The sequence below is a fragment of the Acanthisitta chloris genome, unplaced genomic scaffold (assembly GCF_000695815.1).
Source record: "Acanthisitta chloris isolate BGI_N310 unplaced genomic scaffold, ASM69581v1 scaffold44646, whole genome shotgun sequence".
Lineage (NCBI taxonomy): Eukaryota > Metazoa > Chordata > Aves > Passeriformes > Acanthisittidae > Acanthisitta > Acanthisitta chloris.
In genome coordinates, this window is record NW_008678446.1 from 1 (window position 1) to 19431 (window position 19431).

General features: G+C 40.6%; 1 protein-coding gene across 2 annotated transcripts in view; it reads right to left on the reverse strand.

Moving 5' to 3' along the window:
• Positions 1 to 496: 496 nt before the first annotated feature.
• Positions 497 to 19431, reverse strand: part of LOC103804250 (1-phosphatidylinositol 3-phosphate 5-kinase-like) — a 41239-nt gene continuing 22304 nt past the window's right edge. The window contains exons 10-22 of one of the 2 annotated variants that reach the window (XM_009076851.1): positions 18773 to 18920; positions 18111 to 18278; positions 12950 to 13012; positions 10830 to 10959; positions 10295 to 10475; positions 9186 to 9260; positions 8476 to 8583; positions 6571 to 6711; positions 5726 to 5852; positions 4182 to 4465; positions 3279 to 4151; positions 1796 to 1896; positions 497 to 572 (exon numbers count right to left, since the gene is read on the reverse strand). In XM_009076851.1, the coding sequence (XP_009075099.1) occupies positions 497 to 572; positions 1796 to 1896; positions 3279 to 4151; positions 4182 to 4465; positions 5726 to 5852; positions 6571 to 6711; positions 8476 to 8583; positions 9186 to 9260; positions 10295 to 10475; positions 10830 to 10959; positions 12950 to 13012; positions 18111 to 18278; positions 18773 to 18920 (2475 nt within the window). Of the gene's footprint in view, positions 573 to 1795; positions 1897 to 3278; positions 4466 to 5725; positions 5853 to 6570; positions 6712 to 8475; positions 8584 to 9185; positions 9261 to 10294; positions 10476 to 10829; positions 10960 to 12949; positions 13013 to 18110; positions 18279 to 18772; positions 18921 to 19431 lie in introns of both variants that reach the window. The other variant, XM_009076850.1, reaches the window with a different exon arrangement.

The following is a 19431-nucleotide window of genomic DNA, read 5'->3' on the forward strand; positions in this document are numbered from 1 at the left end:
CCACCACTCTCTGGGCCTGGCCAATACAGTTGCTTGTCTTGAAAAAGTCAATTGGAATAAATGTTCAGACTCTTAACTAAGCACATAGAGTACTAACTGCTGGAAAAAAAAACCTGCTAAGTGAACTTTATGAAGTCTTTATGCCAGGTCTTTATGAACTTATAAATCTTGTTTCATAATCTGTTCCACTTTCTCATTAAAGGAAATAAGGAAAGGGCTGAAGTGGGAAAGCAATGGATGTATTTGCTCATAAGGAGTGAGGGTAAGTGAATTCTTAAACCCAGTTCTTGTTTATCTACAGCATGATAATAAAGCAAAGGGAGCAAACAGATTTAAGTGGTAAACTTTACTAGGACACAACTAGCTCTGCAGACCTGTGTGCTATTCTCCTAAGTGCACAGGAAGTACAGCCTACACTAGAGAGTGGCAGGTCAACTTCACAGAACTATCAAAAGCTTTTGTTTTGTTTAGAATAAGATTTAGAATAAGTTCCTCCTCACCTGAAACAGTAGCGCTCCAGAAAAATCCCTAGAGTCAGGTCATTTTTCCCATAGAACTCCATGGTCACAATCCTAAAGCAGAGAATGAAAAGTTTTAGTGCCTGGATGCTGCCACTGCTAGCTGTGCAATGGCCCCTGAGTGCAGAGATATACACCCATTGCTGGCTTCTTTACAGTCCTGTATACCTTCAAAGACTTGTTTTTTCCTTTTAACCACCCTTCCTAGATCCTTGCTGTCAACTTTGTCAATAATGACATCAGAGTCCTGCCAGAAAAACTTCAAACTTGACATTAAAAGTCTAATACAGTTCAATTGCACTTATGAAGATCATGTACAAAAATATCTAGGTACAGAAGTCTAGACAGCTTGAATCTTGAAACACTAACATTTAAACAGCTACAAAAAGGGTATATCCAGACTATGAAAAAAGACTTAAAAATTTTTTATTCTTCTAGAATATTTAATAGCAACTTTTGTTTCCTCAGAACCTGAAGTGACCAAGCCATTTAAAATGTGTAGCAGTTTAAGTGTCACAATTCAGATACCTCTAACACTGCAAATTTACATACTCTTATTGCTGCTGTTTAGTCAGCTTATCATTAAATAGCACTCATCACCAAAGTGAGCTTTGGTTCATTTCTAAGCTTTTACAGGAACACTAGACCTTTCTCTGTCAGAGGGTCATCTCTTCAATTTCACCTGAGCTAAATGATGAAACACCAAGTCCTGGTCTGCTTAATAGAGATAACAGTGTCATAAACTGCACACAATTAACAAATTACAGGTGCCTAGGCTGGAAGTGCAGTGAAAGCTCTTAATACTGATGACTAGAATGTGAGAAAGATAGCAACATATTCAAATGCCACTCTTGGGTAATACAATCTCTAAATATTCTGAGATTCTCACAAGGCTCATTTTTGGGCTTGGACATTGTTCTGTGTTTACTTATATTAACTCTTCCCCACAAGACTGCATGCAGTGCCTGCCCTCCCCTCCCCCATCACTCTGCAGTGAAAGGACCAAATGCTTTAGTAAGCACTTGGTTTCAGGCTGGGCTTTCTCATTCATGCCTTGGGGGTTACAGAGGCAATGCAATACTGCTGTGGATTCACCTGACTCCGCAAGACAAAACTCTTTTGGCAACAGTTCCTGTTACAGAATGGGCACAACCTACACTAAGGAGTCCTCAAAGAAATACTGCTATGAGTCAGGCACTGACCTTGACTTCACTAAAAAACCCAAAAATAATAAAAACATAGCAACTATACGAGCTGTAGAGGAGCAGTTTTCATACCAGGGGCTAACACAGGCACTTGGAGCATTGCTGGACTGAGAGGAAGAGCTACTGAAGAGAACACAGAGCCTCTGATGGTTTACTGGACTCAAGCAATCCACCTGGTAGAGAGAAAACAACTCATTTACTGGTTACAGACACCTCCATTCACACACAACTTCTGTTGACAAAATTCTATTCTAGTAGTTTTATTTAAAGACAAATCTCTGCTTCCTCCTTTTGTACAGATTAACCTGGCATTATCCCCAAGCTTCAGGTAAACTTGAACAATGTATAATTGCTAACTGCTATTTTTAGAACAACATAACTAATATACATAATGAAACCAATGCACACACGTGTTTCTGTGGAAAAGAAGCCAAGAGAAACAGAACACAACAAAAGCCTCATGACGAACACGCAGAGTCTCTCCATCACTGTACAGTTTTGGACACCTTGGATTCAAAACTGTCAATGTATTATACCTCAGTTACTCATTCAGGTTATAGAAAGATTTTCAACTTTCTGTCCTCTGTGAAGAGATTTACCACACTGATGCTGAAATGAAGCTCTTTTCCCTTCCACACCCTACAGAACTATGAAGTTGCCAAATACTATTTTTTGATCACTGAATAAATTTAAAACAGCATCAACCAGTCTGATCCAGAGTGAGGGCTAGTCTTACAGTTTATAAGATTATGGCCTGTAAAGCTACACATATCTATATTCAAGCATCAATTAAAAAGTGACTTCTGCTCATGAACATGGTGGGTGATTGGCTCAGGGGCCAAAATGTTTGGCTATTTCAGCAGATCAGTTCTGCTAATCTTGTTCATAGACTTTCTTCCTGAACAGCTTACAATTCAAGAAAGTCCCAAGACCCTTCTCCTCAGATACGAGTCAGTTACTTTCATGGCAGTTTAGCCAAACTTTAAATATTTTGATTAAAAGCACACAATCCCTTGCTTTGAAACTTCAAAGAAGATTCCTCCCACTCCATTATGAGATTCTCACTTCTCTTCAGATTGCCCAGACTTTTACAATCAATCAATACTTCAACGTAACTACAGCCTACTGCTGTTTCCATGATGTTAAGCCCTCTGAAAATGAAAATATCACACCTCCTTGCATCACCACATACAAGGAGCAAGAAAGCTCATTTTCAGAAACTTCTGAAAGTTTGCTCCCTGAAGTCTTCATGGACTTATTTCCAGAATCAGGTTCAGCCAAGTCAGACAGGCAATGCAATACGCTGATTCTGGGCTGACTTTGCAGATTCCTGAGAAATTTTGTAGTCTTTTGTTCTGAATGATTGCAGAGCACTGCAATCTGAAATGCAGTTATGACCCAGTCAAAACCAAACTAAACCAAACCAGAAAACCCACAACCAAGCAAAAAGAAACAGACAAAACTCCCTCTGGTTTAATATGAGACACTACACCTTCCCTATACCATGAGAAACTGATGTAACTTGGGTTTTCAGTAGCATAACTCTGAATCTTACCTTATGAGACCACGAGGATTCACTCTGAGCCAGTCCCTTCTCATCCTCTTCAATTCTGCACCCAGGTTTTGCAGTAGGGACACTAGACACATCCTTAATTTGGGCAAAGGGATCTGTGCTTTTCTGTAGTATCCTCCCTCCTCTGGCCCGATAGTCAGCCAGCATTCTGGCTAAGCTCTGGCTGTCACTTAGATGTTCTGCTATTCTAGTATTAACCAATTCGTGAGAAGGTAAGATTTGAATAGCCTTAGCTTGGATACTCCCATTCATCCCTTGCAGTCCAGAGAGATCCCGCAATAATTGTCTCTTCCTTCTGCTCTCCAACTCCCTGTATTCCTTATTGAGGAGAGGAGACCAATAAACTTGCTCAGGAAAGTATTCCCTGGCAGGGCATCTCATGCCTTTTTCTGTCAAAAGAAATGGTTCACGGAACATCAATACAGGAGAAATACAGAGAATAACATCTTTCAACTCCTGCTTAAATGCTGCAGAGTACGTCTTGAGACGATCCTCAGAAGAAGTTACCTCTTCTGTGACATATAAACCAGTATCATCCTGGAGAGGGTCTCTGAAGACTCTCATCTGACTCTTGGACTCCTGCAAATCATCAGTCTGTTGAAGAGGCTCTAGTGTCTGGTTATCCAGAGTGACCAAGTGCTGGTCCATGCCATGGAGGGGCAGCAGGGATGTTTCAGGTATTGCATGAGGTACAGAATTGAACACTGCAAATGGTGACTCCACTTTGTGGTGCTCCTGCTGTTTTGAGGACACTGTTTCCATTTGACTGTTCTCTTGGTCACCTCTCTCAAACAAGCCTCTTGGTTCAAGCGAGCTGACCTCATCAGAGGGCACTGACTCAGAGATGACAGGCAGCTTTTCAGAAGACAGTTCAATGTCTCTGACTGCTGTGCTGAAATCCTCACCATTGAAAAGGTTCTGTTGGTCACCTTCATCTCCTGGCTCCTCAATAAGGGAATGAAAGGAGGTGTTTTTGGTGAGAGTAGGGGGCATGGCAAACTCATCCATAAGAAATGAGATTTCCAGCTGGGAATGATAAGCCACACAGACCATGAAGATCAGGATCTCCTTGACACGAGCCAGCTCATACTCTGCAGCACCACACAGCTTGATAGTGCAACCCAGGTGCTGGGGACACCCTTCAAAGAACATCAAGGTTTTTGTCTGATCTAGAAGAAAAATAAAACATAGGAATTAGGATAACAACTACAGTAACCTGCTTTTAGGTATCTCATGCACTGAAGAGACTGTAACAGAGACTAAGAGCAAGTAACATTAGTAGCTGCAGAAATTCACATTAATAACTAATTTTTGCAAACAAAACAAGCATTTGCTATAAAACTCCTGTTCTGTAAAACAAGTAATCATAAAGTCCAAGTGAAGGCCACATGAAACACAATGGCCTAAACAGTGTGTTCTAAGATGTGGACTCTGCAGCAGTGAAGCAAAAGAAACACTATCCTCCCAGGCACATTTGCTCATCCTTACAAGTCAAAAGCCTATGACATTTCGAGGACAATTTAAAGGCTGGAAGGGGCAATGGGAACATGGAAAGGGAAATGTTCAAAGACAGACTGGGTGGAGTTTGAAGCACCTTGGTCTAGTGGAAAGCGTCCCTGTCCATGGCAGGGGGGTTGAAATTGAACGATCTTTAAGATCTCTTCCAACCCAAATTTTTCCATGATTCTATGAAGAGATGCCAAGACTGAACAAAGATCTCCACAAAGATTTGCATTCACAGAATTTATGTGTGCTAGAACCACTGGTAACCTGTCAAGTAGCATTTCTTCCTTCTTCGTTCTTCCTTTGCGGACCTATGCCTAAAGGAGGTTACAGAGAAAAAGGAACCTCATTTCTCAAAGGTGCACAATGACTGGACAAGGGGCAGCATGCACAAATTGCAACAAGGATAATTTTGATTAGATATGGTAAGGTTGGACGAGATAATATTTTGAAGTCACTTCCAACCCAGGCTGCTCTATGATTCTCTATGTCAATGTAAAAAAATTCTTTACGGTGAGGATGATTAAGCAACTTAACTAGTGTCCAGACAGACTACAAAATCTCCATTCTGCAGTATTTTCAACAGTTGGCTAACAAAACCTTCAGAAATCTGATGCTGCAATGAAATTAATCCTTCCTGTTCTGAACAGGAAGTTGGACTAGACAAGATACAGGGTGATGGGAATAAAAAACACAGTCTGGAAGAAAGAAATCGGTCTAATTAAAATCTATAGTCTGCCTCATCTTAGTAAGTTCACACTTTTCTGTGCACAGCCAGTTCACTGTAGTTCCAAGATACAACAGAAGAAAAATGAGTGGGATAATACTTGATCACACAAGGCATCCAACAGTTCAGGTCTGCTTAAAAGGAACAAAGCATTTATCCTTTCACACACACAGGCTAAGACACATCAAGTTGTACTCACCATTAGGCAACTGAAAAACTTGCATATAAAATTTATGACATGTTCCCAAACGTGGTTTGGTCAAGAGTTGATCCATTGACACCACTAAGTCTCCCTGGGTCATTCGACTTACCCGATCTAACACTTGCTGTAAAAACAGGAAGAGCAATAAGAATCTACAACGCAAAGAGGACACAGACATCCTTATCTTGTTCTTTAAAAAAAACACAACAACAAACCAAAAAACCCCTCCGCAAAAAACCCCAAGAAAACCAAAACCCAATAAATGCCAGTGTGATCCTAGAAACCTCTCACTGACATGCAAATTCAACTCAGTCCCACAAACACACACCCACAATATAAAAGATTCTTAGAAAGACAGTTGGGTAAATATTTCTGGTGAGACATAAGATTATGCCTTTCCTTGACCTTTTTTCATTTGAGTAGATTCAGGTACCTACACTGCAGTCAGCATAGTGCTGGCTACGCCAGGAGCTCAGTCAGCTCTCACAGCTACACTCTGAATGGCTTTCTGCACCCTCTCTCACAGGGAAAGGGGCTCTCTGGCAATCACTGAGGACTCATGCATGATTTGCTACAAAGAAGTGTCAAAAGTAATTAGAATTAAACCAGGGTACAAGGACCTATCAAACAAGGACACACCAGAGTAGCTGTGAAGAGCTGAGAAAAAGTTACTCTCCAGGTTTGCCTGTCTTGCCTCTTGGAAGAGAAGTACCATTAAAAAAGAGCCCAGGTTTGGCTAGAGAAGAAAATAAGACAAGTCTTTGCTTTCTCCAGGGAGTTTGTTACAAGGAGAAGTTAGAGATCCACCACAAGGCCCAGTCTAACTGACAGGAAATGCTCACCGGCTTGACATTGATGACCAGAGTGATCCCATGCTCTAAAAGCATGTCCTGGGCAATTCGGGACACAGTCTTCTCAACAAGGACCAAGTTAGGCCTGACATCAACTATCCGCTGCACATAGTTCTTCAGGAACTCCCTTTCCTGCAGACAGGAACAAAGTATGTCAGTTAACTTCTGCAAACTCATCTGAAAAAAAAAAAAAATCACTTTAATGCTTAATATTACTTTCCCCTTCATTTACACACTGGACTTTCCTATAAAACAGGGAAAACAGCTACCCAGAAAACACCATCAGTTGCCCATTTTCCCACCCCCACAGCACAACAAGCAGTTTATCAGTAATTTGTTATAAGCACTAATAGCACACGACGATCTAGTCCAATGACAGTGTGAAGTGAGAGGCTAGCAGCAGAATCCAAACATAAATATATATGCACCCTATATCCTTACACATATGAAAGCTTTATGTTCAAAAGGTGCTAGAATTAGAGCATGGTAAACCAAAGCTGTTTGCAGTATTAAGTTCTCCACCTTCAGATACAAGCTAATGTTGAGTGCTGGCACTCAGAAACATTTACAGTCATGAAGAGTATGACAGGGCTCTGTGCCTCTACAAGCCTGTACACAGCCTCAGTCCCCACATCTGTACTTGTGGACAGTGCTCCCAGAGTCTGATCCCAAATGCCATGTACTGCAAAATTGTCCACCTTGTGGCTTCATCTCACTACCCACCCACACACTTACATTACCATGCACAGAAAGAGAAATCAGGCTGCAACTCCATCAGAACTAAAGGTCTACACTGCTAGAGGGAAGATACACCTTTCCAAGCCAGGTATTGTCGATTGTGTTATTGCAGCTCACATCAGTCAGGTTTTAAACAATATAAAGATACAACAAAAGCAGTTTGTCAGCTCTTCATAACACGAATATTCATGTTAGTGTGGCAAAGATAAAGCTCTTGCTAGAAGCTAACCTTTTTGATTGAGCTAGTACTACTGTAGTATTTTCTGTCCTATAGGATTTTAAGGCAGATACACATTAGTTATGATTATGTTCTGAAGCAGACACTGAAATAATCAGATACCAATATTTACAAAGTATTGCAGATACTGCTACCCAATTCAGACAAAAGGACATGCCTCAGTTTAAGCATTTACTAGAAAACCAACTCATTAGGCAGAGAAGTTCTATTGCTAAAGCTTTCATACCTGTAATCCTGTCTATTAATCACCAAACAGAAGTGGTCTTAAATGCATGCTAAGAAAACAGTCAAATACAGACACAAACATTATGGCACCAAATCCCCTTGCTATGGATGTCCTGGCAGACACCGAAGACCAATTCTCCTATCAGGATGCAGTGTGCTAAAGATCACGTCTATACATTTTGGTGTTTTCATACTTAAGGCACATCCCTGCTCATAAGGGCAGGGCATCTGTTCCAAAGCGACATTCTCTAGTTCATCACTTCATTAGGTTGGTTGTGTTCCATTTTTTCAAGCCTGACAAGAAATAACATGGGTGCAACCTAACCCTCACCTACACTAACTTTTCAAATATTTATTCACACACCTACACCATGTCCAGCTCTAACTCTGTACAGGGAATGCGAAGTTCAGAAGGTATCATTAAAACCAAAATGTGCTTCCTAAAACGCTGCATTGTGAGGATCATAAGCTCACTCTCAGTACATGGAACTTGATGACAAAAACCCTCAGCACACTACAAGTCTGTACTGTATTTACTGCAGCAGTTTTCTTAGTAAGCTTACTAGAAGAGGCAAGTTTTCTCTTTTCTATGCAATTTCACTCACTCAACTCCACCTTATGCACTTAAGAAAAATCAGATGTGGGCTGGTCATGATTTTGGTTTATTTGAACCAAGAACAAAAGCATACTCTCACCTGAAGTACTATAGGGTCTATGCAGGTAAACTTTGTTTCTTCTCGATAGAGGTACTCAATTGAGCACTTCAGCAGAAGAATTTTGGGATTTTTTAAGCAAGAGTTCATCTAAGAAAGACACAAAAATAGTTAAAATAAAAATACAGACACCTTGTAAACACAAGAAAGACAGTCTTCCCATGATTAGTACCCACCATGCCTTTAAAGGTGTCTGAGCTACGTCCCTTCTTCCTGTCAAGATGTTACACCCAGTTGTTGGAATTTCACAGCTACCCTTAGGTGCAATGCTAAAGGTTTCCACAGTCACTCTTAAGAACCCCAAAGTCTTGACAGACTTGACCCATCCAGTTGACTTCTTTCTTGCCCTTCTGCCTTGAAGACTCACTTTACTTATTGTCATAAGTCAGAACCACAAATGCCTTTTTCTAGCTAAAATATGGAGTAATTATTGTGATGGTAGGGGTGGAAAGGATGTTTTTAATATATGCATGAGGAAAGTATCTCCCCTAGAATCTCTGGGCTAGAAAAAAAACCCCAACAACTTGGAAAAGAAATGCTTTAGAAGCCATTCTTGTTTAGGGTCTCAAACTAGAGAAAACTCACAAACCTGAGTGGTGAGAGAAGCCTCAAGACACAAAGAGCAAGTCACAGCACACTTGTTTCCGCAGCATGCATGCCAGCAAGCATTTGATTAATCAAGCCTGCATTACCTTTTTGTGTGCAACATTCTTAGTGCAAACAAATCCATTCACCACCATGGAGTCAAATTTCTTTCCACCAGGGATCTAACAAAGCAAAGAAGATTTTTAGAAACTCCCACATCTTCTAGTGCTGTTAATCTAATACACAGAATAGCTATTGTAGGTGATGAGTGTTCAAACAAATAAAACCAAATAAACCTCTAACCACTATTTGAATCATCAAACAGTTGACTGGCGTGCCTATAGTCACAAGCAAACACAGCAGTAATAAACAACATGAAACACGTTTCTGAATAACATGTTTCAGAGGACTTTTCTATTACCAGCATGTCAAAACAGCAGACAGCTATGAAGAGCTTTCACCTCCAAACATCTGCTCTTTGAACTGGAAGTTCAGAAGCAGCAACAACTGATGCTACCTGAAGAGATGCCACAAAGCTACCACCAGAATCATCAGGGCTTACAAACAAGAGAGTGCTTCTGAGGTGAATTCTGCCAAAGAAAAATAAGCCCAAACCTTCAATCCTCAATCACACCAGTTCCGTGGATGTTAGTTTCAGGTCAGCCTTTCAGAGGAAATTCTACATGCCACAACTCCAGCTGTACAGTTCAACAATGTCAACACTGGGCCATCTGGCAGAACTGAATACACCATTCCATAACAATGAAGTTTTCCTCTTGAAGAAAGTCATTATACTTGGCATGGGAGGAGTTGAATCCTCCATAATGGATAGTTACAGGACAAAAGATTGCTACACTGAGTCCTGTAAGCTACTTATCCAGCATTTGGTACATCTCCAATCCAAGCACAAAACAAGCAGAAACCAAAAAATTAAGCAAGTCATTACAGAGGTGTTGCTCTTTGCTACCTTCTGCAGCCTGCAGCCTACTGCCTGAAAAAAACAGGTCAGCTCCAGGGCATTAAAGCACCTTTCGCAGCATGCAAAGATCCTTCCGTGCAACCTTTTCTAGAACCCCACCTTATCCAAAGGCCACGTTGGGCAATTACACCACTGACTACGCTGGGGGCAGTGGGAAAGGGACTCTAGTCTTCAAACAAGGGGTGCTGCCGACAGCTGCATCCTTTTGTTTCCCTACGTCCACTGTTAGAAACTTACTTTTTTGATGTGGACAAACTGGCGGATGTCCATGTCATCGTCTCTGTTCTTCACATCAGGGCGTACTGTTTGAACCACCTGGCAGACCACAGGTACAATGATATCCCTCCAGGACAGTGACAGGGATTCATTGTATAGAAGCTGCTGAAGCAGTGCCATCATGTGGTTATGATTAGCAGACCTGTAAAAAAGGCAAAATAAACAGATTTCTTGTGACAAAAAAATACAGAGCAGCAGTTAGTTGAAGTCACATTTCAGAAGTTAATTTCTTAACATTTACAGTGCAGGAAGTCCTCTGAAGGAACAGCTGCCTAGAATGTTCTACAGTCAACTCTGCTCCTGTACTATAAAAGTATATATAAAGTCATAAGGAAAAAGAAACAGAGAGAATATATTGTAAAAATGCTTTCTTAATGCTAATTGGTTCCTTGTATTGTCCACTGTCGATCAAGCCCCACTGAAAGCTGGTGGAACAGAGGGGCTTCAGGAATTGTTACTCATGATATGCAAATTCCTTTTTCTATACTTTTCTTACAGCAGCCTTTCCATGGCTTGTTTCTCCCCATTCTCTTCTCTCAGCAGATCCAGATTGCTGTGGTGCCAGCCTAGGGGCGTGAAAAAGAGTTCTTTGGACTTCTCTTCCACCCTCCTGTTGAATAATGACTCTGCAAGAGAAAAACAAAGCTTGTTAATATAAAGTCACTGCTGAATGCCTGTGTCTTTCTTAAAGCCTATTTTGCAAAGAAAGAATTTACTAAGACACAAGCCTAAGCCTCTTAAAAGGTTTGAGTTTGAGGTAGATGCTATAGGAACGTGATGCCACAAACAGTATCAAGTGTAAAAGCGGTAAGTATACAACGGAAAAGTGAGCTACCAAAATTCTTGTACTGCCAGTAAAGAGCAGACAGTTTTCTCTTCTGGAATAGAACTGCTACCAAGTTTGTTAAGACAAAACCTTATATCCCAGTTTTGCCTATAAATAAGCAGCAAATTCCAAATACCGTGTATATTCATAATATATAATCATAATGCCTTTTAGAATGAGAACATTGGTCAAAGGCCCTACTTTGATCCACAAAAATTTGCTGCTTTGAAGACACCTATTTATAAGTGGCATGAAAAGATCTAGTTATTTCACTCAGGCTGTAGCATAAGTATCAAACATATCTTGGTAAAGCCCTTGTTTCCTGAACTTCCCAAACATATTTTAAAGAAATGCTATGCTGCTAATAAATATGTAATACTTTTGGCCCTTTATGTGACTTGCAGCCCTGATCCCACACACCACCTCTTTGCTGCTCCCTCCTGCAGAGTGAGCCAGCAGCAGGCTGCTTCATCAAGCCTATGTCACAGCATCTAATACTACAGAATTCTCGAGGATCTTCTGTCAAGGAAGTGGCACAAACTTTTCAAAACATCTCAGCACATCCATCTCCATCTGCCTAACCATAATATACACAGGTATCACTCTGCTATGATAACAGGATGAAAACAAAGTCTGTATCCACTGAATATAATTTTAAAAATCTTAAATGTCAGCACAAGCTATAGCTGTTTCTGAGTTTGGAAACTAAGTATGCTTCAACAGTATAAGACAGTCATCAGTTTGAGGGGGCCACTTTCAATCACTGCAACTCCTTGGACCTGTTCTCTGTTTTGCAGTACCAAAATTAGAGGTTATTTCAGCAGAGCTTTCTGTGCTTTGAAAGAGTTATTAAGTTTTCTCCCACACAGGTATTATGATACTATAAAAGGAAGTTATAAATTTATAACGTAAGTCATTTATGCTAGTAGTGTACAAATTTTCATCAAGCAAGCATGTAAGCATGCAGAGCTCAAGCTTAAGACTCTGAGGAGTTTTAAACAAAATCCTTAATCAACAGTAGGACTACTAAAAAACCCACTCTTTAAAAACAACAATTAACTTCTTCCAGATGCTCCATACACAAAATTAGCTATGTAAAAGATTAACAGAAGTTACATTGATTTTCTCCCCTGTCTCCTGCAAAAGCTCAGTTAAAAACTAAGCAACAGTTAAACAAAGACTATTTTTCAGGCTGCACAGACATTGGGGTTTTCCCCTTATTTCTCTCTTACTTCCTCCTCTTATGAGCTCACAAAAATCAATAGCATTAAGCACACAAGTACATCTGGCCATGGTATTGCAAGGCATGTGGGTTTTAAAACTCACAACTGCATGTAATTGCCTTTCATTTCAGAAGTAGTAGTGGTGATGGTGGTAATGACAGGAAACCCAGAAAGATTTAAGAGATGAAGCTTTAAGCTACTCTGTAGAAGCAGCGAAATTAATCATATCACATCTTCATTTGCTTGCACAGAAAGGTAAAAATCAGTTACTATGTTTGCAAGTGGAGAAATTGCAACAGGACTTGCCACTTAAACTTTTTTTTAAATAAAGTAAAAGCTTTTCTTCAGACATTTTGAATGAGGAAATCTGAGAGGTGAAAGAAATTTCAGCTTGAAAGTGCATTCAGAAAAGTCAGAGTATAGTTTATATATCAGTTTTGCCACAAATAAGTTCAGATTTACTGTCAATATTTTGAAAAGGTCAATGCCCTATGAAAGGAGTATTGAGCACTTTCCACCATTAGATTAAAAAAATGCAGAGCTGCAACATTTGAAGTTTCTCCTTACCTTTAATAAAAGCGTCACTGATAGAGAACATCTGCTGCCCGCCGTTCTCGGGATTCAAGTACTCTGAGGGAAGAGGGAGATAGGCGGAGACAAAAAAAAGAGACAGGTTACACTGGTGTGCCCATATAATTACACTGCACACGCCCACACCAGAAGCAGCAGCATTACTCATCTAAGTGTTTAGTCACCAATTTAGCAACGGCTTGATGAGTGGTTAAGACAAGAATATCCTCTCATTCTTGTTCTATCAAGAAGTTCGTTGACGATGAGCAAATAGTACTCATTAATGTGAAGAAGCAAAACAAACAAAGTAGACATGAGCAAAGACTAACCTAGGAGTTAAGGGCTTGTTTCTCCAATCGACCCCATCAACCTTTTCTAGACCTGAATACAAATGTGTTAAGATGTGACCAGACACCATGGGAATGGCCTCCTCACTCTGGTCTAAAAATGCAGCTTCAGTCCAGTTTGGTCTCCCACTTCAAAGAACTCTCTCAGGCTGAGGGAGAGACCAACCATAAGATTTATCTTACACAATGAAGAAAACAAAAGACAGCCTGCCTTCCAAGAGCTAAAAGCTTAAGGTCTAGAGAGTTCAAAGTATTTTGAGGAACCCAGCTGAGGTGAGCTCGCAAAGCAGAGCAAGAGATGTATCACTTTACATATGGGAAAGAGGATGAAGCTCCATCTATTACCTTCGTTTAGCTTGCTACATCTCGATTTTTCATTCCAGATGGCCTTTTCTCAAGAAGCCATTAGCTTGTTGTGCCTTTAGCTGGTTCCTTACTTATACAGTGGGGAAAACAAGAGCAGTAGCCCAATTGCTTATGTAGCACAGTGACCTGAAATTCAAAGCTAATCCTTTTTCACCTTTCTGACAATGGTCCAGACCTACTGCCACAAACAGAATGCAAAGCCAGGCTGCCTTCAGACACCAACAGAAAGGAACAGAAAGCAGACAGGACATAAGCAGTCATAAGGTTCTAAACAGCAGAACTCAGGAGATCTCACATGCCACCATTTTAAAAATCTGAGTTTGCAAATAGATACTCAATAGAGGACCAATGTACAAAAGAGGAGTTACAAGCCTCCCTTGCAGCTTGCTGCTTATTTGCAGATTCCTTTAATTTCTCTCTTAGATTAAGAGTTTAGCATTTAACAATAAACTACTGTCTCACCCTCAGCATTCATTCACCCACAGCCCCATTGACTACCAAGAGAAAGTCATGTCATGCTCTACCTACACAAGAGCATGTGTACTAACACCTCCATCCCTCTCCACCTTGCAACAGCCTCAGGGCAGCAGTTACACACTCAAATTAGGTCTGGCACATATTCCTGACTGCCATTTCCAAAGGAAGAGTTTATCCCCAGCTGAAATATAACTTTAGTTATGCTCTGGACAGAGACACAGCTGGCTCCTCCAAACCAGGAATACTTCTAGATTTCTAACAATCTAGATTATAGATTACTGAAAAACCATTCTCTTCAATATAGCTTTACCTCCTAGAACTTTCTTCCAATTGGGCCCCAGGAGAAGATCCTGACAAGGTAAGATGCCATAACTCTTCTTAAACCAGGCAGATAATGCACTCATAGGTGAGAGTTTGAGATGGTTAGAGTGGCTAACATGCACATTTCTTACCTCACATCATCCCTACATGCATCATGCTCCACAAAATGAGGAAGGGGTATGAGGGATGTTCCTGTAGCATATTTTGTAGCCTTGTCTGTGAGAAGTTAGCTGTCAAGATATTATCTTAAAAGCTCCCCTAACAGCTTCACCAAAACAAAACAACTAAAAAAGAACCAAGAAAACCTATCCTTGAACAAACAAATTCCCAAGTCTGATATTCAAGAGCATCAACACAAACAAATACCACAATGCACATAGAAATCCACAGTTCTCCAATGAAAACCAGCAGATATAAATTTTATGCACTTTACTCTGGTTAAACATAAAACCAGACTGACCAGCAACCACAGCTTTTCCTCTAGATACACATACAAATATGCATCCATCCACAGATATCCACTCAAAACTGAGGCACATTCTCAAAAGAAGAACCAAAAATGTTCCTGGCAACACCATGCTAAGCTCTCTCCCCAATTTAAACCAGAAAGCAATCTTACTTTGTTTCCCATTTTGAACCACACTATAAAGTACCTTTGGCAGATGACACTATAAATGAGTCAATACACTCAGCTAACTCAGAGACACTCAAATTTCACGGAAATACACCAGACATTAGTCAGCCTGTAACACCAAAAGTTTTGCCATGAGATTATATACAAGCCACTCTATTCTAAAACACAGCTGGTGGGTACATCACCCGCCTTTGTTTCAAAGCATTTGACCTCTGTGACTGCTGAATATTGCATATTCCTTAATCATTCGAAGAAACCCACTAACTGCTTAGATCAAAGTTGACCTGCACTTCTAGCACTTGATGTCTTCTATTGTCAGTCCTCCCCCCAAAATTACTAATTTACACAGTTGAGAGGAAATTGTGTTACAAGTCTCAAAAGGAGGGTGTGATCTTCAGTTTTACTTCATTACTTCAAAGAAAATCAAGTCACTGTCACCCAGTCTAAAGACAAGACACAATTCCATCACAATCAAGCCAATTACATGTGTCCATAACAGTCATAGGGAAGTTGCAGACCCTGACAGCAGCAAACACCATGTCACTGATTAACTACAATACTCTGTTCTTAAAACAACCATGGCCTAGTCTACATAGATGCTTAACTATCCAGTCTTGGCTGTTTAATCACTGATACTCTAACATTCTAGATGGCATTTATTGTTAAATATAGACAGAATAAATCAGAAAAACACAGAGAAAGTCTTAGCACTCTGACTTTAATATTCTCAGAACAAAGTTTTAGAAGTCATGCGTTTCACTGCCTTAGGCACTGCAGCATGCAATGTAGGGTTCTGTCCCGCCTAATTTCTGAAGGCCTAAGTACCTACAAAGTTTCAGTCTGCCTATTGCCAAGAAGCGTTTCTCACTGTTTGAGATGTTGCCATTGATTTGAACTCGTTGCTCCCTGGTTAGGTCTTTTCTCTAGAGACTGTCATGCCAGGAATTATTATAAAGACCTAAAAAACCAGTACACTAAGTACTCTGCACTTGCAGAAAAGATAGACTTTTCCAAAAAACTACAGGATAATACCTACCTCTCTACAACTCCACCCTACCCCAGTTCTGGGCATATTACTGACTTTCCCCTTAAGGGAAATCCATTCTCTTGAAAGGAGTAGTTTCCTACTAATGAATTACAGTCCATCAGAATAACCTGGTTAAAAAATCACATGTTTCAGGAATAGATGACAAACACCAGCAGAGTCTTGCAAACATATGTAAATGAAAGGCAGAAGTCTCCTTTCAGTCCCCTCACCACTTGCCTTTTCCGCTGATCTCTGAGCTCTCTGTAATCAAAACCTTTCTCACAAGAGCTTCAGTTCTGGCTATGAGCAGCCCTGACTTGGTCAAGTTTTTCCAGAGACACAGGCTCTCTTACACTTTCCCTTCATTGTGTCCTGCTTTTTGCATATGGAGATAAAGACTGAGATATGTCTGAAACCAAGACTAACACTCTCCGATCCTTTAACACTCACCAAAGCCAAATCGACTACTCCCTGCTTAACTGCCATCACACACTGAAAAAGATAAACCTGCTACAGCTGGAAATTCATAGGATACTACAGCACACCTGGGCCTGTTTCAAGCTCACTTAATCCAGCATCCCTCCTTCCTAAAAGGAATTCATTGGTATATTATCCCTTTTCACAGCCTTCCTTCCCTGTAGATGCTTTTCATTAGGGCATGATCTGGAAACAAGTTGAAAGGAACCAGTAACAAGTTGGTGTCAGTACTAGTGACAACCCATCCCCACTGATGAGTCATCTGACATCAACTCAAACTTTTGAACCTGCTCTGCTTCTCTCTTTAGGGGGAAAAAATAAGCAATTAGATTTCCTTCCTTCTAGACATATTTTTAGCAAATAACAAAAGGTGACTACAATAGGCACCAACAAATGCCCCCTCTAATTTGCCTCAGTCTGTCCCCACTAACATACTTTGAAAGTCAGCTATGACCACTTCTCCTCCCTCACTCTCTTCAGTGACCATTTCAGTTTCAGAAAATGCAATCTGTATGCAAGTATAAAGCAGGTCTTCCATTCTGATCCAGAACAACACGAGATCTGTTAGACTTTATAGAAGAATGAATTAATTACAAGGAGTACAAATTATTTAACACTGGATCATCTTTTAAAGTTGGAAATACTGACAGAGTGGGGTGAAACAATAATTAAGAATCAGAAACTCCTTAGAAGCAGACAAAGATAGAAGTCTACAAAGCTAATGCAACCTTAGGTAAGGAAGCAGAGCAAAGATATCAATTGCTATCCAGGAGGTAAAGCACCTAGAATATATTAGACGCAAGCCAGTGGCAAGCTCTGTTTTCAGACAGCCCTTGTCCCATTTAGAGAATGCAGGTGTCAACAGGTAGGCATGTTATTTCTTCCATAAGGATTTTGCTTATAGAGTCTTTCAATTTAGTACTTATTTAGGGGAAAAACCTTTCAAAAGAAGTCTTCGACACAAACTATTTGATTTCTTCCTACTTCACTTAAGTGGATGAACTCTTTTGAATGGATCAAGTTAGGCCTTATTGCTCATCACTGAGATTGTTCTGTAAAATGTAAGCTTATTAAAGTACAATTTTAAGTCAGCACAGAACTCTTCCAAGCTAATCTTGTTCTTTTGTTGTTTGGGGTTTTATTTCTTGCCTGCTTTTTTCAATTCCATCTCAAACTGTAGAAACACCTATGGTTTTTGCATGGATTATTTTTCCACCCCAGTTAGCCAGAAAATATATGTGGATCTGCCCTATTATATGTGGACAGGAGACTTTGCTTCAACTGCAAAGAGAAAGTCACAGGGGAAGTTACACACTCTGCAGAGAAGGTGTTTCAAAAGGTCTACTGAGCCTCCTCAGAGGTGAGCATATCAAAACTGCAAGCAAATGCCAGTCAAATGTCATATTTTCCCCTCTGTAAGACAGCTACATAAGTAGTGTCCAAATAGGTCAGTAATATTAGGGCCCAACTCTCCATCATGTGCAACTCCAGCTGGTGACTACCTCATACCTTTTTGGTCGGCAGGGTGAGGGGGCACATGTGGGTACTTGGAGTGCTTCTTGATATGGAAGTTCACGTTGTCCAGCTCCACGTTCAGGCTGATGGAGGCGGCCGAATCACTGTCCATTGCGGACTGGAAGCTGCTGACTGAAGTGCGCTTGCTAGGGCTGGCGGAGTCTTTTAGTGTTGGGTAAGGGGGAAGATACAGGGAGGAGAAGGGTTCAAATGGGGATATTGTGAGGGTACCAGGGAGGAGAAAAATTGTCTTTAACACATAAAGACCAGTGTGCAATACTAAAGGAATACAGTATTTTCATAGTTCTAATCTTATCTTCATGTGGGCATGTTGGCATATTGGACAGTCTTTAGTGCACTACCATAGGGTCCAAAATCAAGCAGAAGTCTGCCTGAGAAACAGAAGGTAACAATTTACATGCTTCTCCTTCATTAGAAGTATGAAGCTTTACCAGTTCCACTAAATACAAAATACTGTATCCATTGTAAGAAACAGCAAGACCAGTCAGGTTATAGTTTGCTTAGACCCTTACAGCCCCATGCGCACACACAGAAACACACACATAAAGCAAGACACAGTTAAACTACTAAGTCCTGAAGGACTAGGGATAACAGGGGAGAAGGCAGAGAGAGAACAAGACTCAGTTGAAACTCACTGGCTAAGTTATCTTCTCCTTCATCAGCAATCTGCTCTGTGTCACTGTCATCAAACTTGATGTCTTTGAACCAGGATGGCTCAGAGTGCCCCTCTACAGAGTTCACAGAGTCACTGTCTGGAGATGGGGTTTCTGAGAACTCTGTGCTCTAGAAGACAAGGAAGGCAAAAAACATTGTTAAAGTGCAGCTCTGCTGAAATATTAAGCAGCCAGATACAAAGGCAGGTCAGACATTTTAAAAATCAGAGGATACTCTCAGAGGGCTGAGCCAAGTTACTCAGAGTCACCTCCCTTGGTATGAAGTAGGAACTCCTTGGGACAGGAAACAAGTATTTCTTTACACTTCCCACATGCTTAGTCTCTGCCTACTCCCCACTGCTACACAAGTTGTGACTAAGTGGCACTAAAGGACAAGTTTATTCTACTGCACATTTTCTGTCATCACATCCAGCTGAGCAGTTTTGAATGCTTTCTATCCCCAGCCAAGGTGGGTAATAACCATATCCTCTGCCCAGAAACCAACATGTGTGGCCTTTGGTGAAGCCTAATTCTATGTTAGTGGAGCAATTCTTTGACTGATTAAAGTACTCCCAAGGGTTTCAATCACAAGTCAGGCTCTAGGCTGGGGCTACTGTGTCAAAGCAAAGCCTGGTGAGAGT